Below are 27,777 nucleotides of genomic sequence, written 5' to 3'. Positions count from 1 at the left end.
ATTCACACAACCACGTACACATGTCACCTCAAAGCCAGTACAATCATGTAGATCCACTTACTTTAGTCTGAAAATACAATCATACCTTCAGACAATGCACACTGCAACACCAAAGTGATGCTAACTTGCAATGAATCAGGTCAGTGTAGCACCCATAGTGGACTTACACACTCTTGGGATGTACAAGAAACAGCAAAAAATAGTACACGTGCACACATATTCTGATACATATCTAAACATCTACTTTAAAGCATTCGAACACACACACACACACACATATGTACATATGCACACGCTCGTGCACACGCGCGTTAGCATCTCAAAGTCGTCTACAAGATTACAGAAGTACGATGTTAACGTTCTTTCCAATTGGGTGTGTTTTGAATAGCGATATGGCTGTCTCGCCAAATCCAGTCCTGAATGTTCTAGGAGGCACAAACCGCGCTAGATCCCCATTGTCCAGCGAGAAACTACAATAATTCCTGAGTAGCCGTCCTCTCTTCTGGACGGTTGCAGGACAAAGAGTAGGCAAGTCTCTGGACATTGTAGGTGACTGACGAGTGACGATGTTGCACATACACACACACACACACACACACACACACACACACACACACACACACGCAGACACGATGTACACCACGCCCCTGGTGTGAAGAGAGTGTTTGATAACTGCTATCAGCTAATGAGGTTGCTTGTCCTTTCTATTATCTGCGTGTTTAAATAGACACACGTACACATCCATTCACAAACAGACAGACAGACACACACACACACACACATACCATATTTATTGGAATGAGCCAGTAATTAACCCTCAAACACGTCAGTGCGGTCTATACTGTGATAATCAAATAAATGGTGATAGGCAGGATAGGTGTCTTGATTTCTTGACCAACAAATTTGAATGTGCCTTTCACTCCAGTGCAGCGTATACTTCGGACAGTACCGCAATCTTCAGATAATCTCACTGCTCTTTTCAACATTCTGAATAAAGCAAACTCGAGAATAGGACACTTTCCCCATGAACAATCGAGGCACATTATTCGCAAGGCTGACTGTAGGGAGGTTTTGCTGGAAAGATAATAAATTGTATTATCTGAATACTCTGCCAACCGGGTTATGGTTGTAGTCAGGAGCACTATGCGTCCTCGCCTTGCAAAAATGCTGTCAAAATCGAAAAACATGTTTGCAAAACTACCAAGGCAGGCTTCTTTATAATATACTATCTGAATTGCATTACATAACGTTAGGTGAAGGGGGAGGGAAACCCTGCTCGTTTCACCATTAGGGTAAAAAGAAAACTAAATTCCGACTGCACCTAGATAGTCTGGATCTACATCTGCACCTTAGATCTGTGCAGGGTGATGGCGTTCCCAGGGATGCAGAAAACTGATTCTATTAATTAAACCGAGTCTCCAGCGAACCGTGAAATAGTTTAGTACTCACTGAGAGTGGACGAAACCCTTCCTTTGGTCGTGCGAGTCTTTTGCCTCTCCGGCTTTCCTCGTCGGCTTCAGAACTATGCAGCGCAAACAGAACAAAAATGCACAGAATCATACACTGTAGATATACACAACAAAAAGAACAGTTGACAGAACTAGGAAAATATGGGAAATGCAGAATCACAATTCCAGCACATGTTTAAACCCAAAGAACATGATTATGAAGAATTTTGAAAATTGCAGCCGGCTCCTGAAGGGTGAAAGCACAGAAGCTAAAAGAGCTGACTTGGCTCGAGTCTGTGGCCGTGTGGTAGAGTGAAATAGCTTCATTGACAAGAAGTGGACTCCGAGTAGTACACATTATATTGCATGCTTCTCACCACATAGGGAGGCAGCCGTGGATTGCTCTGGCCCGTCCTCTCCGGTTGAGAGATCCATTGTAGCTGTCTTGGAGTTCTTTACTCGCAACCAGACAAGAAGCCCCTGGTTGGATGCCAGTAAATTCTGATTGGCAAAATGAAGAGCAGATTCAGAAGAAGAAAAATTAAGACAAAACAGGAGGAGAGGATTTGTACCGGACGTACTCGGTTGGAAGTGGCGCTCGATTATAAGTCACACTTGATTGCAAGTCGCATTCGATTGCAAGTAGCACTCCATTGTCAGTAGTACTCGATTGCAAGTCGCACTCAATTACAAGTCGCAGTCGATTGTCAGTAGCACTCTATTGTCAGTAGCACTCGATTGCCAGTAGCACTGGATTGTAAGTTGCACCTCCATTTTCAGGTGTGATGAACAGTTCGAATGGCGTATGCAACAAAGAGGCCACGTTTCAAGCGTTCGAGTTGGTTTCCATAGAACGCGCTGATTCTTCAAAAAATCGGACAACAAATGAAACAAATTCTAAGCAGTCACAGCCTCCTGTGCAGCCATTCACACATTATTTACTGGGACACCTCAACCCAAACACTCAAAATACGGTTCTTTGCTGCTTACGTCATCAACTTTTCTGCCATGGCCTATCCCCAGGGTGAAAATACTCCCATGAAACATGACATGAGCGATACTTAGCAGGACAAGTGTGTCGCATACACATTTAGACTAGGTACCTACAATCTACACTTCGCGCTCAAATTCTACACAGGGCAAATTTACGTAAGATAAACAACTGTTGTAAATGGAGCAAGTTGTCTTTATGGAGTAGACTGAGCGATTATGATACAATTTAAACAAACTTAATCTTTACCTTGAAACACTCGAATTTCTTCAGTGCTTTGCGATCCTTGCGCCTGAAAAGTCGCATACCGCTCTGGGCGCAGGTGCTGGCGGAAACGTCAAATTTGTTTTCTTCCCTGTGCAATTGCAGTCGATATCCTTTGCACTCCACAACACCTGCACATGAGCAACAACAGAATAAAAATATCACAATAAATTGATTCTAGATTGGCGTAGGATTCATACGCAAATCCTAAATTTTAGCGTAGGATATGCCGGTACGTGCGAAGTTTCACTCCTTGTCGAGAAGATAAACTCCATTACGTTTGGAATGTAATTTTAGGTGTATTAGAATTTCGGTGTCAGGAATCAGCCAGAATTCAGTTGTAATAGAGAATTACGTGACACGTATTGCCTTCACATACAGTATGATCTGTTGCCTTTTTTAAAGGTGGCATTTAAATTTAGGCTCCAGGTCCCTCTACCGAAATTACAGTCACACCGAGAACAACGTGATATACTATATGCAAAAACCAGTAAAACTAGTTATCTGCATTAGCTAGCAGGATATGCACCCATCACATACACAGTGCTGCCAAACCGTCCAATTTTTCGGACAGTGTCCGATTTTTGAAGCCTCTTCCGAAAACCGGTCCGAAAAAGGAAACGTCCGAAAAGCACCCAAAATTATCAGGGATCAGTACTTTCCTATGCAGAAGTCCTCTATTTTCACTTTTCAGCGCAACTGAAGGTACAAATCACTCTACTAGTAGTACATGTACTGTAGTCATGTACATGTACACTAGGCATGTACATGAGGAAAAAGGGCTAGTGCTTGGCCGGCTGTGGAAGTGCAAACTTGAGAGTTGAGTATTACCAAGAGTGCTTGTACTCTTGGTAATACATGTATGCCTGGGTACATGACACTGTACAGTGTGTGACCACACTCATGCATTCATTACAAAATAATAATTCATGACAACTTCGGGGGTGCCGTATCAGTTACCATGGCAACGGAGCGATTTTTCATGGTATTTTGGGCGATATTTTGCATTCTCTGGAAAAAATTGACATTTGAAAGAGAAAAATTCGCACCACGTGGCCAGCCTTGGCGGTGACGGGTGTCCGATTTTTCGGTGGTGTGTTTTCTTCATGGGGCTTCGTATGGCCCCAAGGAATGGGAAATCGCGAAAACTAGACCCAAAAAGTCCATACTATGAAGCCAGGGAGGGCCAAGTTTGTCTCCACCACGGAGGGTTTTGATGGAGCTCAATGCGCTCCCGGAGCTCGAATGGGAACACTGCTGAAACTGTCGAGGTGAAGAGTTGCAGGGTAGTTGTCAAGTTTTTTCTTTCATGTCGTCTATGTGCCAGCTTCAGATTTCCTGTCTGTCATGCGAAGGTGCTATGCTCCCGGCTGTTCAAACGATTCGAAGGATGAGGCGTGCACAAATTTGACATTGTTTGTGTTTCCCCACGACGCTGAGTTGCGTCTTTCGCGGGTCAAGAACATGGGCAGAGCAGCTCGAGTCGCCGGTGGGAAACCCACAAGCTCTTTGAGCCAATAAAGTGGGATCGTTTGTGTTCAGCCTACTTTGAACCGGCCTCCTTTCAACGCGATCTGATGAGCGAATTTATGGCTAGCGAAGCGATGAGCAGCCCATCTGGCAAAAGCGACCTTGTAAGCTCGTCGCATGGAGGGTGCAGTGCCCACGTTATTTTCGAGTTCAGGCGTGTCTGCAAAGTCTAGTTCCACACCGAAAACAACACCTCTAAAGGAATCACTTTACCTCAAGCAAAAACGCGAGCAGAAGGAGGGATCGGACGAGGAGCTGGTAAGTGTTTAGACAAGCTGACGGGAAGTCGGGGTGATGCGTAACGCATGTCAAAGCGCTGTCATTGCTAACAGCTCCATCGCTCTCTCGACAGGAAAGGCAATCGACTGCCCTCTGCATCACTTCACATTTCTGGCAGGGACACCAATCGTTTCTTCCTTGTCGACCAGTGAAGTCGGCTGCTCCAATCTCCTGGCCCTCATCACGCTGCGCTTCTACCGGTGGCACCTGAGGAGGCCCTTCTGGTTCCTTGGAGTATGGCCGCAGTTGTGAAGCTTGGGAATGTCTCCCAAACATCGTTCTTCATCATCAGGAAATTCAAACAACTAACACCATCGAATGCAGGGAATTTGATTACTAATCACAGGTGACGTCATCAAAACCCTCGGCGGAGGAGACAAATTTGGCCCTCCCTGGCTTCATATATCGACTTTTTGATTCTAGTTTTCGCAATCTGCATTCCTTGGAGGCCATCTTTACTTATAAAAGAGAGGCACCTGTGACGTGTGTCTGTGTGTGTGTGTGTGTGTCACGCTCCTTATAAAGAAGAGGCACCTGTGACGTGTGTTTTTGTGTCACGCTGAATTGAAGCCCTAGCGCTGCGGAGCAGCGCTGCCCTGAGCACGCGAAGCGTGCGAACAGTGTAGCACAGTGTAGCTCATTTCGCACCGCAATCCGAGCTCGTTCTGTACGAATCAGGGCAGTTGATTCGTTATGGCATACGAGTCCTTTCCTTTTTGATTATCTTTACTTATAGTTATAAAGAAGAGGCACCTGTGACGTGTGTCTGTGTGTGTGTGTGTGTGTCCCGCTCCTTATAAAGAAGAGGCACCTGTGACGTGTGTTTTTGTGTCACCATGGTCACGCTGAAGCGCTAGCGCTGCGGAGCAGCGCGGCCCTGAGCACGCGAAGCGTGCGAACAGTGTAGCACAGTCAGTGTAGCTAGCGGCCGCAGAAGCACTGAGCACGCGAAGCGTGCGAATCGTGTAGCTAGCGGAAGCAGGCACAGAGTACAGAAGCACTGAGCACGCGAAGCGTTCGAATCGTGTAGCCACCACCAAGTGCTGAGCACGCAAAGCGTGCGAACAGTGTAGGTGGTAGCGCTTATAATAGTTATAGCAGACACGAGTATAGCAGTAGCAGCCGCGCGCAGAAGCACTGAGCACGCGAAGCGTGCGAATCATGTAGCCACCTAGCCTAGGTCATAGGTAGCACTAGCAGCCGCACAAGCGCTGCGGACCACGTGAACCGTTCTCTGCAAATAGAAACATCTGCAACAAAAGGATACAAAAGATCTGCACTGACTGCACTCTGCATCTGATCTGCAGTGCAGTGAAGAGCGCATCGCACTTTTGTTCGTAAGGGGTCGTCCGTAATTTTCGAAAAATTAAAAAGTCCGTCCTCGTGCAAAATTGTCTCGGACCCACCCACCCACCCCCATTTTTTCTTATTAATTTTTTGATTTTTCCTAAGGCCCGGCTCGAAAATAAGAACTTATCACTCCGGCCGTGTTCACTGACTGCACCTGTGTCAAGTACTAGAAGCTATATTTGTAGTAGTACATATCCCTGTTCATAGTAGTCCCTCCCCTCCCAATCTGTACTCTCGTGTACCATCATCGTTCAATGCGACGGACCCCACGATAGGCGGTCAGCCTTTGGGTCATCCTAATCAAGTATTATTATTATTATTATTATACAATGTAGGTCTACCGACGGCCATGCACGTCCTACAAATTACATCGTACTGGTGTTTGCAGCAATCGATCCTACACTACACGTGTATACAGTACATGTATATACACCACATGAATACACAGTACAGTCTGTGCAACAAGTGTATAAAAGTCACTGAAGAAAAAAAGAAAAAAAAGTACGAAAAATCAAAAAATTAAATTCCGCCAGCACTCTTGACCACCCACCCTCTTTCTGCCTGAGGACGGATTTTTTAATTTTTCGAAAATTACGGACGACCCCTAAGTTTATGAATTTTTTGAGCCGCTTCATCCGCAACCAGGTGATGGACAACCCTGACCAGCCTCCCGAAGGCGTAACAGACGTCCCTCCTTCTCCTTCCAACCATGAAAAACCTCCCTCACCAGGACTTCAGCGGTCTGGCCACCACCACGTGCTGAGCACGTGTGCTGTTCATGTACTTGCTTCACCCGCATGCCACATTCGGCCAGGCAACGCTGGCCTGGGGTGCTGCTAGTAATATTATAAGGCCCCCATGAAGAGAACACATTACCGAAAAAAATTCCCGGAGTGCCCCTTTAAGCGACCACCCTACAGTGCAATCAAAATCGGTCGTTAAAGCCAGGTGGCCTTTGGAACCAGGTCTCACAGTGTCTGTGTAGAACTGTCGGTGCATGGAAAACGGTCGCTAAGAGCAGGTGGTCGCTAAACACAGAGTTCGCTTACACTAGGTTTTACAGTGTATATTTAGAACCGGTATCTGCAATCTGCACTTCGTGATCCATGGCTCCTCTTTCAGCTTCTGGAAAAATCGACACAAGTTCCTTATCTAAAACATAAACCACCGACTGCTATGCGAAACAACAAAGGTCAGCTAACGAATTCACCGTTGACGCATCTGTTGCTGCTTCGGATGCGAAGCACAAATGAAGCCACATCATCAATTAAATCTAAAAAACCGACATCAAGCGACACAGATTTACTGCTATCGATTGGACCTTCCTTATCAGCTTACCTGAACTAAAGAGAGGCAGGCCCTTTGCGCTTGTGCTTTGGGATTTAGATACTTGAAAAATGAGAAGAAATAAGCACACAGCGCATATATATTTAGACTAGGTATCCGCATCCTGCACTTCGTGCTAGAAGTCTACCAAGAGCAAATTTACGAAAGAAAAGCAAGTTGTTGAAAATGACGCAAGACGACTTTCTGGAGTGGGGTTTTTACCGCTGTGGCCAGGCCCGAAAACTTGGTGAAATGTAGAGTGAAGTAGTGAAGAGACTGTGGCCTGTGTGTGAGGCTGTGTGGTGAAATTGAATGAGTATGTCACAGGGGTGTCGGAAGGTATTTTAGCGTGGTACGGTCAGTTATCTGAACTGTACAATATACTCGTGAGAGAAGTGTGGCTGAGCCGAGAATTTTGGAAATTCAGAGAGTGCATTTTTTATTGATTTACGAGGTACTTGGTGCAAAGTCAATACCGTAGTGACCGTACCGTGTGCAATGCCCCAGTGTCATATTAGGGCTTGTGATAACTGAGTTCCCCCTACAACCATAGTCAAGCACAGACACCTACCTCCCTTCACCTGTGCTTCACGAGTGACATACCTTCTTCTTCTGCTGTGGGCGCTTCTCTATCGGAGCTTGGTGCCACATCTGTGGCGAGAGAAAAGGACCAGTGAAACACAATGTGCTTGCAGCACCGCATACAAACAAGAGCGGGGTATATCGTCATCCATTTTATCTCCGCGCAGCCCGGGAATAGGCAATTGGTAGATAGTTCCCCAGGCAGCTTGGGTTGCGACACAAAAGGGATTTCAGCAAGACTGGAAGTGTGTTGCATATACCGTAAAGTACCGCCAGAGCGCCCCGTCTCGCGAGAGCGCCCCACCTTGATTTTACAGCCAGAGAAAGGAAAATCGTATGGCAGAGTGCAACGAAGTGTGCACGATGTGAGAATCTTAGTGTACTAAGGTCACACTTGGCAGGTTTTTGTGTGGAGCTTGTGTCATCTTGAAGGTGCGGATTGACTGCAAAACGTGGAATATGTGTACAAGGTTCATGTCGTATGACCTACAGACAGCAGACCACCTCCACAATACGACCGCGAAAGGATGAGATGGTGGGGCGCTCTGGCGGTACTTTACGGTACATTTAGACTAGGTATGTGCAGTCTGCACTTCGCGCTCGAATTCTACACTGAGAAAAGTTACGTAAGACAGACTAGTGTGGAAAATGGAGCAAGACGTCTTTCTGGAGGGGATTCTGCTTCTCCGGCTCCCCCTTTACCCCCAATGCTGGGCCAGGTCATGCCCGAAAATTGGGTAGAACGCAAAATGATTCTCAGTGAAGAGCCTTTGTTTGGTGCTGGAGAAATCTTATCACAGTAGGGGTGAGCTACCCCTGCAACGAAGCCCTGACACCTTTCTTCGCCTGTATTTTCACCAATTACATACCTTCTTCCACTTCAAGGGACGGTTGTGGCAAATCTCCACTTTCGGCGCTTGGTGCCTTAGCTGCAGTGCGAGAACAGAAACCAGCGGAACACAAAGCTCTTGCACAACAAGCAAACCAGGAGCATGGCGGTCGCCCATCTTTTTATCTGCATGCAACCCAGCAAGAATAGGCACTGGCAGATAGTTCCCCCGGCAATTTGGGTTGCTGCGCAAGGGGTTTATTTCACCAAGAGTGCGGCGGGTTTTCCCAGCTTGAGGTGTTAGGAGAAGTGTGGTACGATCCACCAGGCCCTTCTTTTTCAACTGAGTCCAGTGTAATAAGGTACATCATTCAGTTTCCCATCACAGGTCCCCCACCCGTCACAGGTCCCCCCATCACATGCTTTGGATTGTATGGATTGCACTGTTGAGGCTGGCGCAGCTTTGAGAACTAAACAGAACAAAAATGCACTGAATCTTACACTGTAGATATACACAACCAAAAGAACAGCTGGCAGAACTAGGAGAATAATTATAGAAAATGCAGAATCACATCTCCAGCACTGTTTTAAACCCAACGAAATGTCACTTCTCTGCGGTTGACGTCACAGTATAAGAATTAGCAGAGAAGTAGTGTTCTCTGTCCACCCGGGAACGGGTACGAGGGAGCACGGTGTGGGATAAAAGGAGGTGACGAGTGCAGGGTCGGCCTCTTTTGTCTTTGTGCGGAGAGTTGAGTGAGAGTTTGTGAATTATTTAATTTGAAAGTTTTATTTTGTGAAAAGAATGTCGAGAAGTGTGTCGCCGAGTGGTAGTGGTAGTGAGAGTGAAGGGTATGTTGAGGAGAGTAGGAGGATGAGAGAGATGGCTGCGAGATTGGAGACGTTGGAGAGGAAGTTGGAGAAGTCTAGTCGTAAGAGGAAAAGAGAGGATAGGAGTGACAGTGACAGTGAGAGTGAGTCAGAGAGGAGCAGGAGAAGTGGCAGGAGTAGAAGTAGCAAGAGGAGAAACAGCAAGAAGAGCAAGAGGAGCAAGGAAAGTAAGCAGGTGAAGAGGGAGAGACAGGACGAGACGATGGCGGCGGCAAGAAAGAGAAGTTGGAAGGCCAAGGCTCACGAGGAGCAGTTCTGCGTGATAAGTAAGGCGTTGGAGCCTCTAGCCAAGGCAAGGCAGAAGGCGGAGCGTCGAGGCGAGAAGGACATCGCCAGAAACATAGAGGAAGGTGAGAGCGTCCTCCAGCGGCGAGTCAAGTTATTGCTGTTTGCGGACGCCGAAGGGTGGTCGGCCGCAAACATTTATGATGGTAAAATGGAGTGCGGGTCCGATACGGACGATGAGCGGAGGATGAGGAGGGCCAGGGCGGAGGCCAAGGAGGGGAAGAGGAGCAGTGGCAAGCCCTTTCCAGGAGGCCGCCCAGCCGGGGTCGGGCTCGGAGCGGCTGCTCGAGCTCAGACCATGCCGGCCGCACCGAAGCCACCCGGATTCGGCGCCCCGTTCAAGGAGCTGGCCTGTTGGCGGTGCGGAGGGAAGGGGCACGTGCAGAGGGACTGCACGCAGCCTGCCCCAGGCCCAGCACCTGCCAGGTCATTCCCGATGCAACAGCAACAGCAGCCACGATGAACAAGATAAGTTTGATGTGCATGTTGTTGATGATGATGAGGATGAGGATGATGAAAAGAGTGTTCAAACTTATTCAGATGTTGTGGCTGAAAGCGGATATGGTGCGGAAGGGGAAGGGGAAGGGGAAATCTGGGCAGAGGGTGAAACTGTGATGCATGGGAGATTGAAGCGGTGCATACCGTTTTGGAGGGAGATGGGGGCTTCATCTTGGATTATTAGTATTTTGGAGGTCGGTTATGCGTTGCCGTTTGTAACAGACCCTCCGTCTGGTTTTTTAAGGAATCAGAAAAGCTGTTGGAAGCATGTACAATTTGTTGATGAGGCAGTGAAGGGGCTGGTAGACTGCGGGAGTGCGATGAAAGTAAACGAATCTGAGTTAAATTGTGTTAGCCCGCTGGGAGTGGTGGAAGGTGCTAGGAAGCTGAGACTGATTTTAGACTTGAGGCAAGTGAATGAATGTTTGGCAAAATTCAGGTTTAAATTGGATGATATCAGGATGGCAGTGAAGCTCTTTCAGAAAGACGACTTTGTTGTAACATTCGATTTGAAGAGTGGTTATCACCATGTTGATATGGCAAGGGACCATTGGAAATATTTGGGTTTCTCATGGGGAGGTGAATTTTATTGTTTCAAGTCATTGCCGTTTGGGCTCTCCACTGCTCCGTATCTTTTTAACAAACTGGTCCGTGTGATGGTTCGTTACTGGAGGGCTCAGGGCATTAAGTGCATGATGTTCTTTGACGATGGCTCTGCAGGAGCGGGCACTGTGGAAGAGACAGTGAGGGTAGCAGGTGTGCTCACGGAAACGTTGGAAAGAGCGGGTTGGAAGATCAATGTGGAGAAATCGTGTCTTGTGCCTTCTCAGAAGCCTACCATTCTGGGTTTTGTGTTGGACCTGGTTCACGGGAGAGTAAGTGTGGCGGAGGCAAGAGTTCTGAGGTTTTTGGAGCATTTGAGGGTTTTGCATAGCAAGAGGAGACCGAATGCCAAAGAGTGTGCTAGGCTGGCTGGGTTCATCATTTCAATGTCTTTCGCCATTGGGCCAGTTGCAAGGTTGAGAACCAGGGCATTGTATGACATGATTCTCAGGAGGAAAAGCTGGTTTCATAGACAGGAGTGGTCTGATGAGGCTTATGCAGAAGTGAGCTTCTGGTGGTATTGTTTCAATGAGTTTCATGGAAGATTGGTTGTGGGTGATCCAAAGATAACAGCAGTTGTAGACACGTGGTCAGATGCTAGCGATGTAGCCTGGGGAGGTTTTGCGGTGTCCTGCGGGGAAACGATTGCAAGAGGGAATTGGCCAGAAGAGGTGTTAGAGGCTCAGAAGAGTTCTACGTGGAGGGAATTGAGGGCTACCGAGTTGGTGCTGCAATCGGTGGTCCAAGAATTGGCAGGCAAGGAATGTAGGCACCGGACGGATAATCAGGCGGCAGCTCGTATTCTGCAGGTGGGCAGCAAAGTTCCAGAACTGCAGGAGATTGCATGTCGGATTTTCAGGTTTTGCAGGCAAAATTGCATTCGACTTGTGCCAGAATGGGTTCCAAGGGAGGAGAATGTTCTGGCAGATTTTTTATCCAAGGTAGTGGATACTGATGACTGGAAATTGTCGTCTGAGGTATTCGACGAGATAGACGGTTTGTGGGGCCCGCACACTGTTGACTGCTTTGCCAGTGCAGAGTCGGCACAGTTGCCTCGTTTCTGCTCACGTTGGTGGAATCCAGGATGTTTGGCCGTGGATGCTTTCACGATGTGCTGGGAAGGGGAGAACTTATGGTTGTGCCCCCCCATTTACCTTATTGGAGACGTTATTAGCAGAATTTCAGTGATTGTCAGTCATGGGACATTGGTTGTCCCAAAATGGACATCTGCATGGTGGTGGCCATACTTATTCAAAGGTACTGAAAGCTCCACGTTGGTGAGGAGTTTTATTTTCCTGCCTAGAATATCAGGTCTGTTTGACAGTGGCTCTTGCCAATGGAATTGGTTTGATGGGAAGGTGCCAAGGTGTGAAGTCATGGCAATCAGGTTCTGTAGTATCATGGGCTGTCGGTGCTGTGAGACAGAATGTCGGGAATGATATTGAACTTAAAGACAAGGTGTCTGCAGATGGTTCTGTGTTTTGCTGTGTGTTGGTTGTTGATTGGCTGCAGATTCTAGAGGCTAGTTCTGCAAGACGCACATGGTGCATAGCCTGAGGCAGGCTGGACGGTCCTGGGGGCTGTGCTGGTGGATCCAGCGCCAAGGAGCTGCCAACATACCAACAGAGGGAAGTCTGGTTTGGTACTTGCCTTGTATTATTATTAGCTGTGTTTTGCATGTTCCAAGGTGTGAAGTCATGGCAGCCAGGTCCAGTAGTATCATGGGGTGTCAGCGCGGTGGGACATGATGTCTAGGTATCTGCAGAAGGTTCTGTGTTCTGCTATGTGTTGTTGATTGGCTGCAGAATCTAGAGGCTAGTTCTGTAAGACGCACAGGGTGCATAGCCTGAGGCAGGCTGGAGGGTCCGGAGGGAATGTGTAGGTGGATCTTGCACCATGGAGCTGTCAACATATCAACACAGGGAAGTCTTGTTTTGGTTCTTGCTTATTATTATTATTATTAATGTTGTGAGCTGTATTTTTTGGCAGGTCATGTGGTTGTGTATGGCTGGTGCATGTTAGCCATTATTATGTAACATGGCATAGGAGGAGGCTTGTAGCTGGAGCACAAGCTTGTGCGGTCTGAATAACGAGGCTTATATTGTGGTTCTTTCCATGTGCTTGCTAAAATTTTTAGAGATCTGGGACCAGGGGTGCTGGAAGGAGCTACAGGAAGTAGCTGAAGGCAAGGGCCTAGTGAGTTTGTCGGAACGAGCCAAGGACTTGGTGATGGAGACACATGCGTCATCTACGGTGAAGACCTACAAGTCGGCATTTTCGCGTTGGAAAAGCTGGGCTATGGAGCATGGGTTTGTGGCGATACCCGCTACACCGGTGGCAGTCAGTTTGTACCTGATCCACCTCGTAGAGACGAGCGCATCCGCAAGCCCAATTTCTGCAGCTCTGTCCGCAATCAAATGGGCTCATCAGAAGGCATGCGTACAGCTTCCTGTCAATGCCATGGTGGAGCAGATTGCAGCAGCGGCAAAAAGGAGGTTAGCTTGCACCCCCAGGCGGAAAGAGCCCCTCAACAAGAAGCAGGTGGCTACGATCGTGGGTCAACTTGCCGGGAGCGACGATTGTCTGAAGCTGCGGACAGCGGTTATGTTTGCCATTGGATTTGCTGGCTTCATGAGGTGGGACGATTTGGCGAGAATCCGGGTGCGGGACATTGCATTCCGTCAAGACTACATGGAGGTTCGTTTGGATAAGCGCAAGAATGACCAGCTCAGAGAAGGCAGCTTGGTCCTCATAAGCACGCAGCCTGGTGAGCTGGGAGCGGTAGCTCTGACGCAGAGGCTGATCGAAGAAACGAACCTTCAAGCTGATGATCATTTGCTGAGTAACTTGGTGAAAGCGAAGTCTGGCTGGAAGACGAAGAAAGGGTCACTCCAGTACTCCAGAGCAAGAGAGCTGTTCCTAGAGGCAGTGTCAGGAGCAGGCCTACAGGCAGAGATGTTCGGCCTGCACAGCCTCCGATCGGGGGGTACGACGGCAGCGGCCGCAGCCAAGGTTCCACAGCGACTGTTGAAACGGCATGGTGGCTGGCACAGTGAAGCAGTCAACTCCTACATCAAAGAGAGTCTGGACAATATGCTCTTGCCATCTAGTGCCGTTAGCTGGCACTAGATTAGAGGCCCCTGGCTATGCTTTGCTGCTGTGCTGTGGTGGCCCCCACTGGCAGTGTTCACGTGTTCAATAGTGGTGTACACGTATGAGTGAGTGTGCGGATGTGTGCGCAACGAGTGAGTGCAGGGTGGACAGAGAAATGTCACTTCTCTGCGGTTGACGTCACAGTATAAGAATTAGCAGAGAAGTAGTGTTCTCTGTCCACCCGGGAACGGGTACGAGGGAGCACGGTGTGGGATAAAAGGAGGTGACGAGTGCAGGGTCGGCCTCTTTTGTCTTTGTGCGGAGAGTTGAGTGAGAGTGCCCACCCACCCACCCCAGTAATCATCATGTAATTTCATACATCATCGCTTTGATTATTCTAGTGATTTGATTATTCTAGAGTGTGCGGATGCATAATGGTCGGGCGTGGTTTTCTGGTTGTACGTAGCTGGAGTTTTTGGTTAGACTAGGCAATGGTTCGGTATAGTCATGACCGCGGAATTGTGTGCAAAGACAATAAGTTGGGGCGCTGTGCTGTGGTGGCCCCCACTGGCAGTGTTCACGTGTTCAATAGTGGTGTACACGTATGAGTGAGTGTGCGGATGTGTGCGCAACGAGTGAGTGCAGGGTGGACAGAGAACATGAAAATATGAAGAATTCTGATTATTACAGTCGGCTCCTGAAGGGTTAAAGCACAGAAGGTAAAAGAACTGACTTGGCTCGAGTCTGTGGCCATGTGGTAGTGTGCAAGAGCTTCATTGACAATAACTGGACTCCGATTAGTATACATGTACTGCATGCTTCTCACCGCATAGGGAGGCAGCTGTGGATTGCTCTGGCCCGTCCTCTCCGGTTGAGAGATCCATTGTAGCTGTCTTGGAGTTCTTTACTCGCATCCAGACAAGAAGCCCCTGGTTAGATCCCAGTAATTTCTGATTGGCAAAATGAAGAGCAGATTCAGAAACAGAAAAAATCGTCATTAAATTTTTTCTTCAGACTTTTCCCGTTTGTCTCTTTCCCTCAAACCAGTTAATAGAAAAAATAAGACAATACACGAGGAGAGGATTTGTACCGGACGTACTCGGTTGGAAGTGGCGCTCGATTATAAGTCACACTTGATTGCAAGTCGCGTTCGATTGCAAGTCGCGCTCGATTGCAAGTCGCACTAGATTTGCAAATAGCTAGCACTCGATTGCCAGTAGCACTCGATTGTAAGTCGCACCTCCATTTTCAGGTGTGATGAACTGTTCGAATGGCGTATGCAACAAAGAGGCCACGTTTCGAGCGTTTGATCTGGTTTCCATAGAACGCGCTGATTCTACAAAAATCATGGACAACAAATGAAACAAATTCTAAGCAGTCGCAGCCTCCATTGCAGCCATTTACACATTATGTACTAGGACACCTCAACCCAAACACTCAAAATACGGCTCTTTGCTGCTTACGTCATCAACTTTTCTGCCATGGCCTATCCCCAGGGTTACAATACTCCGATGAAACATGAACAATACTGAGCAGGACAAGTGTGTTGCATATACACATTCAGACTAGGTACCTACAATCTGCACTTCGCGCTCGAATTCTACACAGAGCAAAGTTACGTAAGATTAACTAGTGTTGTAAATGGAGCAAGGTGTCTTTATGGAGTGGACTAAGCGATTATGATACAATTTAAACAAACTTAATCTTTACCTTGAAACACTGGGATTTCTTCAGTGCTTTGCGATCCTTGCGCCTGAAAAGTCGCATACCGCTCTGGGCGCAGGTGCTGGTGGAAACTTCAAATTTGTTTTCTTCTCTGTGCAATTGCAGTCGATACCCTTTGCACTCCACAACACCTGCATATAAGCAACAACAGAGTAAAAACATGACAATAAATTGCTTCTAGATTGGCGTAGGGTTCATACGCAAATCTTAAATTTTAGCTTAGGCTATGCCGGTACATGAGAAGTTACACTCCTTGTCGAGAAGATAAACTCCATTATTTTTGGCATGTAATTTTAGGTGCATTAGAATTTCGGTGTCAGGGATCCGCCAGAGTTCAGTTGTTATATAGAATTACGTAACACGCATTGCCTTCACATACAGTATGATCTGTTGCCTTTTTTAAATGTGGCATTTAAATTTAGGTGCCAGGTTCCTCTACCAAAATTACAGTCACACCGAGAACAACGTGATAATATACTGTATGCAAAAACCAGTAAAACTAGTTATCTGCATTAGCTAGCAGGATAAGCACACATCACAGACAGTAAAACCTGGTTTAAGCGACCACCCCAAGGTGCAAGCAAAAGCGTTCATCAAATGGCTGCGTGCAAAGCGGTATGGCTCCTTTAAGCCCAACATGGACACGATTATTAATCTGGCCAACATCGAACTATCCCCTATGCAAAAGGAATTACTTTGCCGGGGAACGGAGTTTGGTATTCCTCCTTCTAACAACAGAAAGGAAATAGTTCTTACGCAATTCGAACTGTTCCACAAAAAACTCATGAAGAATTTTACACCAGTGTCTGAAAATCAGCGTGCTATCTGTACGGCTAATCTTCGAGCCATCGCCGAAGAACACGCAGAAAAACCTCCAGACCGAAGCACATTTTCATTATCCAGAGAACACCTTAAGGCTCGACGTCATCTTACGAACAACAACGATATTAGAATCACAAGACCAGACAAGGGTCGAGCTACAGTTATTATCAGCACACAAGAGTACAATACGAAAATGGCGGTCATCCTTGAGGACACGAGTAAGTTTGTCCAACTCGGTCCGGTATCTACTCATGACAACACAGTTCGAGTAAAGAAAAAGTTGAATAGTTTACTCAAGAGACTTAAAGAAAGTAAACAGATTTCGGAGGAAGAGTTCTTCAAAATGCGGCCCATTGGTTCCGTCCGTCCACGTCTCTATGGGCTACCAAAAATACATAAACCGAACTGTCCGTTGCGCCCCATTTTATCCATGGTTGCATCACCGCAATATAATATCTCTAAATGGCTGTGTGGTTGGCTTGACGTCGTGCAAACGTTCTATTGCAAACATACAGTTAAAGACACCTTCGAATTTATTGACGTCCTTCGCTCCCACCTGGTTCCGGCCTCCGCGCATATGTGCTCGTTTGATGTTGTGAGTCTGTTCACGAACGTCCCATTACAAGAGACTATCAATATTTGCCTAGATGTGTTGTACCGAAATGATGAAGTTGACACGCCATGGATATCGGAGACAGCGTTCTGGGAACTGATGTTGCTCGTGACGACTGGTGTGGAATTTTCCTTCGGTGACATGTACAGGCAGGTTGATGGGGTAGCCATGGGCTCTCCATTGGGTCCAGTTTTAGCGAATGTGTTCGTTGGTTACTGCGAGTCACTGATTGCAGAACAGTTGTGGCCAGCATTGTACGTTCGTTTTGTTGATGATTCCTTCACCTGGTTTGATTCTCTTGAAGATAGCCAAATCTTTCTTGGTATTCTAAATGACCTACATCCTTCCATACGTTTTACGTGTGAACACGAACAAGCGAACAAACTTCCCTTTCTAGACGTCCTTGTGGAAAAGTCTAGTCAGGGTACCGTAACATCTGTATACAGAAAGCCTACATTCACCGGCCAGTACATAATGTTTGACTCGTATTGTTCGTACCAATACAAGGTGAATTTGGTTCGTAACTTGGTGGATCGAGCAGAGCGTATTTGCTCCTCTTCCAAACTAGCTGAGGAACTGGACTTCCTTAAGTCCGTTTTTCTAAAGAACGGGTACCCCGACGATCTATTGAAGGAACTCATGAGCGAAAGGCTGCATAAAAAGGAAAAACGTTTTGGCCCGGACAAATGTCCCACGTATCTTTCTCTCCCTGGGAAAGGTAACCTCTCATTATCCATGAGTCGCGTGGTACGGAAAATTGTGCAGCAAACTTACAACGCGGTACATGTTGTACCCGTTTTCACAACTGTACGTGCGTTCACGGTGAGGAAGGATGTCCTACCAACCCAACTTGCATCTAAATTGGTATACCAATTTGAGTGCCGACAATGCGGTAGTCGGTACGTCGGTAGGACTCTTCAACATCTGAACGCACGTATCAAGCAGCACGTCCCACTGCATATGCTGACTGGCTCGGCACGGGCACTGCGACCCAAACGCGGCAGGCCACTGAAGAACCCTCGACCACAGCCATCGTTAGCACAATTTCCGTCATCGGCAATAGTGCCTCCATTACCCGTATCGAGAGCCTTGGAGTCGGGTAATGGGCATAATGTCATCACAACACAATGCACCATAACAACACAAGATAACACACCACAACAACATTCAGCTCAAGACCAAAGTGGACGCTGTGATGAGGTAATGCCCTCATCGCCGTCTTTGCCGTTGCCTCCCCCAGAACCGCCACCTACATCTATCATCGGCAGTGCTGGGGCTGAGTCTGTGGTGTCGGTGGCACGTGCATATATGGATGAGGCAAGCACTGAACGTGAACAACGATAAAGAAGGCTGAAGGGAACGGAATTCAACAAAGAAAGTAGGGAGGTTCTGCTCTACGTTTTGGGAACGCGACGCAAAGAATCACGCGAACTTTCTTCGCGTTCCCGTAACGTAAAGAAATGCTGTTCTGCTCTACGTTTCACCAAGACTGGCAAGAGTACTCTTGGTTTCACCTAGAGAAGTCACGTGGAATGTGTACTGGGAATTTCCCCTTCCATATTTGGCAGTTTTCTGCATGCAGTTGATAGATACCCAGCAAATCCGTACGCATTTTCTCTGCGTGTGCCACAACGTAGAGAACCCCATCTTCGCGTAGAAATCTGGAGCCAAAACACGCGAAGCCGTAGACTCTAACCCAGACACCTGCTCTCTACGTGATTTCTCTACGTTTCACGTATAGCAGAACCTCCCTACTAACACAATCAACATTCAAAGACCTAGACGATCAACGGCTAATTATTCAATGAATTATTACAGTACTGGAGGTCAAGCACCGGCGAGGACACTGGGAACACAAGATTTAACAACAACAACAACAACAACAACAACAACAACAACAACGACAACGACAACGACAGCGACAGCGACAGCGACAGCGACAGCGACAGCGACAGCGACAGCGACAGCGACAGCGACAGCGACAGCGACAGCGACAGCGACAGCGACAGCGACAGCGACAGCGACAGCGACAGCGACAGCGACAGCGACAGCGACAGCGACAGCGACAGCGACAGCGACAGCGACAGCGACAGCGACAGCAACAGCAACAGCAACAGCAACAGCAACAGCAACAGCAACAGCAACAGCAACAGCAACAGCAACAGCAACAGCAACAGCAACAGCAACAGCAACAGCAACAGCAACAGCAACAGCAACAGCAACAGCACCAGCAACAGCAACAGCAACAGCAACAGCAACAGCAACAACAACAACAACAACAACAACAACAACAACAACAACAACAACAACAACAACAACAACAACAACAACAACAACAACAACAACCACAACAACAATGGTAACAATTTACCATCAAGATCAAAGGAGGAGTCAACGAACAGAGGTTAAACAACATGAAGCGAGCCTGGGACCGATCGGTGTTGATGAGGAGAATGACACGGAGGACGACACTGAGGACGAGTTGGGAGATGAGACGGAGGACGAGGTTGCGGTTGTTGGAGACGAGGATTCAGATGGTGATTGTGATCGTAAGAAGTCTGCCGTTTTTCTTCACTAGTTGTCTCACCCTAAGTGTCTGCAGGTGTATGATGATTTTAGTTTTTCTGTTCTTTGTCTAGCATGGTATGCTAGTCAGTTGAAAGTACTTGAGGCTGTTTGTACTTCAAGTATTCGTTTGCATAAGCCTGATCTTTGTAAGCAGAAGAAACATGTAGTTGCGTTAAAATTGTTTTCGTAGGTGCACAGCATGATTGTTTGTCTCACTACACAGTTTTAGCGTTATAATTAGTTTCTCACCCGCCGTTGCACTTAGCTCTCACTTCACTTCTATTGTCACACCTTCCCTCATTCTATTTTGGCACTGTATTTTGTTCTCGAAACACATCATTGAATGTATATTTAATCATTGTTCAGCATGGTTACTCTTCAGTCACGACTTTCCACTGATGAATGTGACAAGAAAATTAATTCTGGTAAACTTTCATGACTTCGTTGTAGTGTGGCGATGACTGCAGAATTTGTTCTCTTTATTGCTATTATAAAATAAGTACGCAGCGCATATATATTTAGACTGGGTATCTGCATCCTGCACTTCGTGCTAGAAGTCTGCCAAGAGCAAATTTACGAAAGTAAATCAAATGTTGAAAATGAGGTAAAAAAAATGGAGTGGAGTGTTTACCGCCGTGGCCGGGCCCGAAAACTTGGTGAAATGTAAAGTGAAGCAGTGAAGAGACTGTGGCCTGTGTGTGAGGCTGTGTGTTGAAGTTGAATAAGCATGTCACAGGGGTATCGGAAGGTATTTTAGCGTGGTACGGTCAGTCATCTGAACTATACAATTTACTCGTGAGGGAAGTGTGGCTTAGCCGAGAATTTTGGAAATTCAGAGCCCAAATCAGTGCATTTTCTATTGATTCACTTGGTACTTGGTGCAAACAGTGGTACAGTCAATACCGTAGTGACCGTACCGTGTGCAATGCCCCAGTGTCATATTAGAGCTTGTGATAACTGAGTTCCCCCTACAACGATAGTCAAGCACAGACACCTCCCTTCGCCTGTGCTTCACGAGTGACATACCTTCTTCTTCTGCTGTGGGCGTTTCTCTATCGGAGCTTGGTGCCACATCTGTGGCGAGAGAAAAGGACCAGTGAAACACAATGTGCTTGCAGCACCGCATGCAAACAAGAGCACGGTATATCGTCATCCATTTTATCTCCGCGCAGCCCGGGAATCGGCAATGGTAGATAGTTCCCCAGGCAGCTTGGGTTGCGACACAAAAGGGATTTCAGCAAGACTGGAAGTGTGTTGCATATACATTTAGACTAGGTATGTGCAGTCTGCACTTCGCGCTCGAATTCTACACTGAGAAAAGGTACGTAAGACAAACTAGTGTGGAAAATGGAGCAAGACGTCTTTCTCGAGTGGATTCTGCTTTTCCTGCACCCCCTTTACCCCAATGCTGGGCCAGGTCATGCCCGAAAATTGGGTAGAATGCAAAATGACTCTCAGTGAAGAGCCTTTGTTTGGTGCTGCAGAAATCTTATCACAGTAGGGGTGAGCTACCCCTGCAACGAAGCACTGACACCTTTCTTCGCCTGTATTTTCACCAATCACATACCTTCTTCCACTTCAAGCGACGGTTGTGGCAAATCTCCACTATCGGCGCTCCGTGCCTTAGCTGCAGTGCGAGAACAGAAACCAGCGGAACACAAAGTGCTTGAATAAGGAGCATGGTGGTCGTCATTCATTTTATCTGCATGCAGCCCAGCAAGAATAGGCACTGGCAGATAGCTCCCCCGGCAATTTGGGTAGCTGCACAAGGGGTTTATTTCACCAGGAGTGCGGCAGGTTTTCCCAGCTTGAGGTGTTAGGAGAAGTGTGGTACGATCCACCAGGCCCTTCTTTTTCAACTGAGGCCAGTGTTATAAGGTACATCATTCAGTTTCCCATCACAGGTCCCCCCGTCACAGGTCCCCCGTTACAGGTCCCACCACCCATCACAGGTCGCCCCCCCCCCCCCCCCACGTCACAGGTCCCCATCACAGGACCCCATCTGAGCCATAAGCCATTCTTGTCATCAGGAAAAGTACTACAAGATTATGCTTTGGATCGTATGGATTGCACTGCTGAGGCTGGCGCAGCTTTCAGAACTGACCAAAGGCGGCGAAAAGATCAACCTCACATGCATGCATGCACCAGCATGCCCTTGTGAATTGCCAGTACTCCCTGCTGCCTCTCCACATTCCTGCCATTCTATATAATTATTTGTCATCACTGCCTTGCTGCTTTGTGCCCTCATATAATGTGTGTGTGTGTTTTTGTAAAAAAAAGAGTTAATAAATAAATCTTACAGCTCACGCAAACCACTGGCTTGTTCAAGTTGCATTCGTATTTCACCGCGGTATTGGTGGATACCTTGAGGTAGTGACAGAACCTCTTTCCCGACTCAAGGGTTGTATCGTTGGTGAACAGTTCCACGCCGCTCACATCATTATCGCGCAGGATTTTGGATTCGGTCAGGAGTTTGGCTGCGCATGCTCTCTCGCCACCCGATGAGAGAATAGGTCGGCCACCGCGCAGTTTACAGGCCTCTAGAGCATGCTCGAAACCAAAGGCAATCGTGTGGTAGAGGTAGATGCCGGTCTGTCCATTGGCGACACAATTGGAGGTGACGGGGCTCTCTCCTGATGCATAAAGGTAAACATCGAAGCATTCTAAGATACCATGCACGGAAAACACCAGCCAAAGGATGGCCAGATCATCTTATTGATTTTTCTCAATTTTAGGTTCTTAGGTTCCCTGTGGTATTTACACTTGGAATGTTAAGGTGGCAGACTACCCAAAAATTCGCTGAAAAATCGAATTTGTAAATTCATATTGAGTGCTACGTCAGTTGAAAGAGCATGAATAGCTGCAAATTCTCTGAAAATTGTGTCCCTATCTGACCAGCCGTTCAAGAGTTATGGCCGAAAATGTGCCCTTGCAAGGAAAGATTTTTTTGTTGCATGCTGTCATTTGTTGGCAGCACTGTATTTGAATGTGAGCAGACCGTGCGCAACTTGTCGTATTATGGAAACACGCGAAAGTGTACAGAATTTTGCCCCAAGTCCAAAAAAGTCCAAAAAATCACGTTAAAAACCACGTATTGGGCTGCACGGCGGCGGGCGAAGCCCGCCGCCGTGCAGCAGGACTTTTGCCAGCACCCTCGTGACGTTGCAGATATGTGGCTTGATTATTGTAGTTGACGTTGATTTAGTGACTTTGGCAAGTTTGAGTCGTGTCAAGAAGTCAGGTAGGATTCAGTACTAGGCAGTAGTGAAACGTGAGTGGCAGTCTTTGCCGGTTTCTGAGGGCATCCTGGATTTGGTGTGCAGCGCTGTGGAAATGGCTTGCTGTGGAGGTCCCAGCACTGGATGTTGTATCAAAGGTACGACCTCGTAGCACGTGCTAAACTTAAAAAAATTCAAAAATTGACTTGGGTCTGTGGGAGTCCGCGAGAGAACGCCCACTCGTTCCGTTGTGACAGATTCCAGGGCCACGTTGAGGGGCCCTACCCCACCACCCATGGTTGCTTCTGGACTTGTTTTAGGTTTGGGTTCCGCGCACGGACAGAATGGGCACGAAAATGTGAAAAAATTGTAAATGCATTTGTTTGGCTCCTGGGTGGCTCGCACACCGTGGCACTATGCCGGAAATTTGAGTTTTTCCGGCCTGGAAAGCCTGTCAGCGAGGCGCAAGAACTTGTAAATCATGTCCTGAGGGCCAGCATAGTGGCAGGAGTGTGTGGTCAAAATTTCACTCAAATCCATCGAGAAACACCAAAGTTACGGTCAATTGAATGCCATATGAAATTTATGGGTAGGCTGCCCCCTTAAAGGATGGATCAAAAATGGGTGGATTAAAAATGTGTGAATTAAAAATGGGTGGTTTAAAAATGGGTGGATTAAAAACGGATGGATTAAGAACGGATGGATTAAAAACGGATGCCCTGCAAGCCCATGCACTTGTTTGGGCGGAAATACGGTAACTAGTAATCAAATCTGTGAGCAAGTCGAAGAAGTTAAGTTGCTAGGAATGGAACAGCAAAAAGTCCAGGACTGTCTAGACCAGCTGAACGTGTGAAACAAGTATTCACGTCCCTGACTCCTGACCTAGATCTTACCTTTCTTGCGGGCGCATACTATAGGGAAATGGGTTGGACCTTGCGCAAACCGTACTGGTCCTCAGTGCCACCAGGTGAGGTCATCGATTTGGCAATGCACAGCAGACTTCCTATTGCCAGTCACTGTCGATTTTGCACAGCTCAACACGTTGTTTCTTTTAGAATACGGCTCAACGATATGGATAGGAAGAAAGTTATCAACCTTCAAGTTGTTGCCAACAGAGCGGAAGTGTGGTGCATCGACCAATCTTGTGGAGCCGATGTTAACATATCTCTTGCTCGGGTAGGAATATGTCTGTTTGGTGATTTGTTTGTGGCACGCCTGAGCCTGTTCATGGCTGATAAGGTGACCACCTATTGTTTGACAATGTTTCTCCGTACTTATCCAGTCCGAGATCGTTTGGTTGGTATAAATTTGTGTTTTTCCATCATCACAATCATTCCAAGTCGCCGCTGTAATGTCAAAAGAAGGGAAAAAGCACAACATTTTCTTTCATAGAAAAGAAAAAGGACCAAGGAGCTACTACTTACACTATAATGCCCACTAACTCCACTTGGTCCTTTTTCTATAAATATATCCTTGGCTCTTCATCCGAGTCCAAAACTTTCTTTCATTTTAAATTGCGGAGAAGACAGAAAGGGTACGAGTTATGAAGCAACTGCCCACCACTATAGCAAGACAATAAGCAATCAGAAAGTGCTATAACTGCCATTTAAACTGGGCACAAACTCGACAGGCTACTTTTAAACTTTCCATCATTTTCACAACAATCGTTGCTATGGGGATAGCGAAAGTTGGTCATGGCTGAGAAAACGAGAAGATCTCATTCTTTTGAAGTTGATTGTACAGAATACCGTAAAGTCGCGGATAAAAGCCGGGCTTATAAGCATATAAGCCGCTTTCTGCATTAGGCTTTAATGCAAACCAGACTTGTATGCAAACCATGGTTATATGCACCACACTTGCGTAGAAGCCAGGCTTCTACGCGCGACATGCGTAGATCTACCACTACCTGTATGGCGGCAGTTTTACTATGCACCGTACATAGCACAATGCACACTTGACCTACCCGATCCGCGTTTGCATAGAAGCCAGGCTTCTACGCGCGACAGGCTTATATGCATTTGACCCGTTTGATTTTCAGGCTTCTATCCGCGATGTGCTTGTATGCAAACCCGGCTTTTATCCTCGACTTTACTGTAGTTGATTGGTATGGTATTGATTTATTTGAATTCGGTATCTCAACAGTACATTGTACAACTTGGGAAGATCCGAATGACATAGATACAAAAACAAGTTTGTACAGTGATAATTATATCAGCACAGTGACCTTCAACTGTCACCAATTTTTTTTGTCTTATCTTGTAGTTCTTTGGCTCCTGATCACGATGGTGTTATTCGTTTTTCTCTGCGATGACTGGAAGTGGGTGAAAACTTGAAAAGAAGGTGCCCAACATTGTCCCGAAGTGCCGAGTGACGTCACGCCGGATCTGACTTCCACGCGTACATTCGTCGTCAGGCACAATCTGCTGGTACTTTTGCTCACCTCACAAAGATTCACCTAGGGTTCCCTGTAACAAGGCCATGCCTGTTGGGACTCCCCTAGTCAAATAATAAATACTACTACTACTACTACTACTACTACTACTACTACTACTACTACTACTACTACTACTACTACTACTACTACTACTACTACTACTACTACTAAGTCCAGCCCGTGTGCGGTTCGATCGAGCTAGCTACATTCGCCGTACCGTAGCAGGGCTCTTCTTTCTGTACAAGCTGCACTTTGTGGAGGGTCCGGAAATGGTGAAAGCCATTCTGCCACCATCAGCAGCCGCACCGCAACACCGCATGCCTACTCGTGAGACAACCAGATCTGTAACACATCATCCATCGCAACTCACCAGTATCCTTCCTCCTCAGGCACGAAACAACACGCTCCGCTCATTTCCCCACTCTCTCATCGCAACGTGGAATCAGCTCCCACCTACCCTTCTGCAGTCTCCCCCTTCTCGCAGAGGCATGCACACGTTCAAGAAAAACGTCAACGACCACTTGCGGCGCAGCAAGTGGGAGTGGGCCACAGACAGGCTATGATCTCTGCCAACATACCAGCCTAATTATACTGACCGCACTCCAGCTCCCTTCTACCCCTCTTTGATCCCCTTCGCTCAGCCTTAAAATCCGATTAGCATTCCGCGCACGCAGACGGCATGCAGGCAGGCATACATCATTAGCATTCCGCGCACACAGACGGCATGCAGACAGGCATACACCACACGAATAAGGCTAGGTTGTGTTGGGTAAGTACTGGTGACGAGGAACTGGTTGGTCTTTGCCGCAAGGTAGGCACGAGCCCGTGAGGCTGCGAGTGCCGCAGAAAGGCAGAAGCCCGGAGGCTGTGATTGCCGCAGGAAGGCAGAAGCCCGGAGGCTGTGATTGCCGCAATGGAAAGGCAGGACCATAAGGCCATAATGCCGCAATAGAAAGGCAGACCAGTTATGAGTGACTCGCCACCAGGTTTATTGTACTTGAAGTAGGAATGATGCAATGTAGTATTAATGGTTAGTGGTGGGATGGTGGGTCAGCAAAAGACAAAGGCAGCAGGATGCAAGTCGGGCATGAGCCAAAGCAGAGAAGACTCAAAACTGAGAATGGCAAGGAGATGTGCCACGTTGCGGACTCGGACCCGATCAAAACTGAATTAATTATTGTGATGGCGTACGCATAAATTAATGTGATGCACAGCAGGCGGTCTTGCCGGTCGCGGCAAGGCGCGCTAAACAAGTGCCGCGGCCAGAACCGTAGAGGGCGCTGTAGCGCAGCAGATACGTAGTTGCGAGATGTGCGCCTACGCTAAACTGAATTCATTACATGAATACATCATTAGCATTCCGCGCACGCAGACGGCATGCAGGCAGGCATACATCATTAGCATTCCGCGCACACAGACGGCATGCAGACAGGCATACACCACACGAATAAGGCTAGGTTGTGTTGGGTAAGTACTGGTGACGAGGAACTGGTTGGTCTTTGCCGCAAGGTAGGCACGAGCCCGTGAGGCTGCGAGTGCCGCAGAAAGGCAGAAGCCCGGAGGCTGTGATTGCCGCAGGAAGGCAGAAGCCCGGAGGCTGTGATTGCCGCAATGGAAAGGCAGGACCATAAGGCCATAATGCCGCAATAGAAAGGCAGACCAGTTATGAGTGACTCGCCATACCGCCAGTACATACCCATACACAACAGTATTGCAGTGCAGCATAGCATAGTTCATTATGAGGGAATTGTGTGAATTGAGAAACATCGGTGTCAGGGAGATGATCTTACTGAGGATAGTTTGCTGGCCAGCGTTCGGGCCGATGACGGTGGTGTCCGGATGTAGCGTAGGCATGCATCACTGCGCCACCGTCCCGCGGAGCGGATCTGGTGGTCGGGGACGCCAGCAAGGGCAGCAGTGGTAGCGGCCCCGATACGGAAGCTGTGGCCTGCATAGTCCTGCCAGTTTGCCACGCCGCTGGTGCTAAGCAGCGTGCGTACGTGGGCTGTAAAAGTGCTGCGGATGAGGCGTTGCCCGTTGGCCAGGATGAACACAGCACTGCCTGGACGAGCAGAGGCGGTTGCAGTGAGGTAGGTGAGCATGGCTCTCACAGCGCAGTATGGCGGCACCGCTGGCCCGATCAGCACCGTCGTACCTTCCCCGGACGGGTCTGTCTTCGAGCGTGGTAGGTGCACATGGAGCATCCCTGACTCGAATGTCAAACAGCCGCGCGTGGTAGGTGCTTCTAGCAGTTCACCGCATCTGAAGAAACCAAAGAACACGGCAAGCATAGCGGCATGCAGGCAGCGCTTGTCGTGAGGGCACATGGTTGGAGCAGCTAGGCAGGTGTCAACCAGACTGCAGAGAATAGGAAACGTGATTGGCAGCCTGGGGCGGACAGCGGCTACTCCATGGCAACGGCAAATAC

The 27,777-nt window shown here is 47.7% G+C and overlaps 1 protein-coding gene across 1 annotated transcript; it reads right to left on the bottom strand.

Annotated features, from left to right (window-relative positions):
- Window positions 1–58: 58 nt before the first annotated feature.
- Window positions 59–27,049, bottom strand: LOC135813542 (uncharacterized). The gene is made up of 14 exons (XM_065326634.1): window positions 27,046–27,049; window positions 23,809–23,826; window positions 21,998–22,330; window positions 21,265–21,324; window positions 20,724–20,771; window positions 15,680–15,825; window positions 14,796–14,919; window positions 8,640–8,699; window positions 7,792–7,839; window positions 7,201–7,251; window positions 2,689–2,834; window positions 1,826–1,949; window positions 1,450–1,522; window positions 59–711 (listed from the first exon to the last, which is right to left on the bottom strand). The coding sequence occupies exons 1-14, from the start codon at window positions 27,047–27,049 to the stop codon at window positions 708–710; spliced, it is 1,239 nt and encodes a 412-aa protein (XP_065182706.1). The 3' UTR covers window positions 59–707.
- Window positions 27,050–27,777: the final 728 nt, after the last annotated feature.

The sequence above is a fragment of the Sycon ciliatum genome, chromosome 4 (genome assembly GCF_964019385.1).
Source record: "Sycon ciliatum chromosome 4, ocSycCili1.1, whole genome shotgun sequence".
Classification (NCBI taxonomy): Eukaryota; Metazoa; Porifera; class Calcarea; order Leucosolenida; family Sycettidae; genus Sycon; species Sycon ciliatum.
The sequence above is the reverse complement of the archived record's forward strand: the minus strand, read 5'-3'. Positions and strand labels throughout refer to the sequence as shown.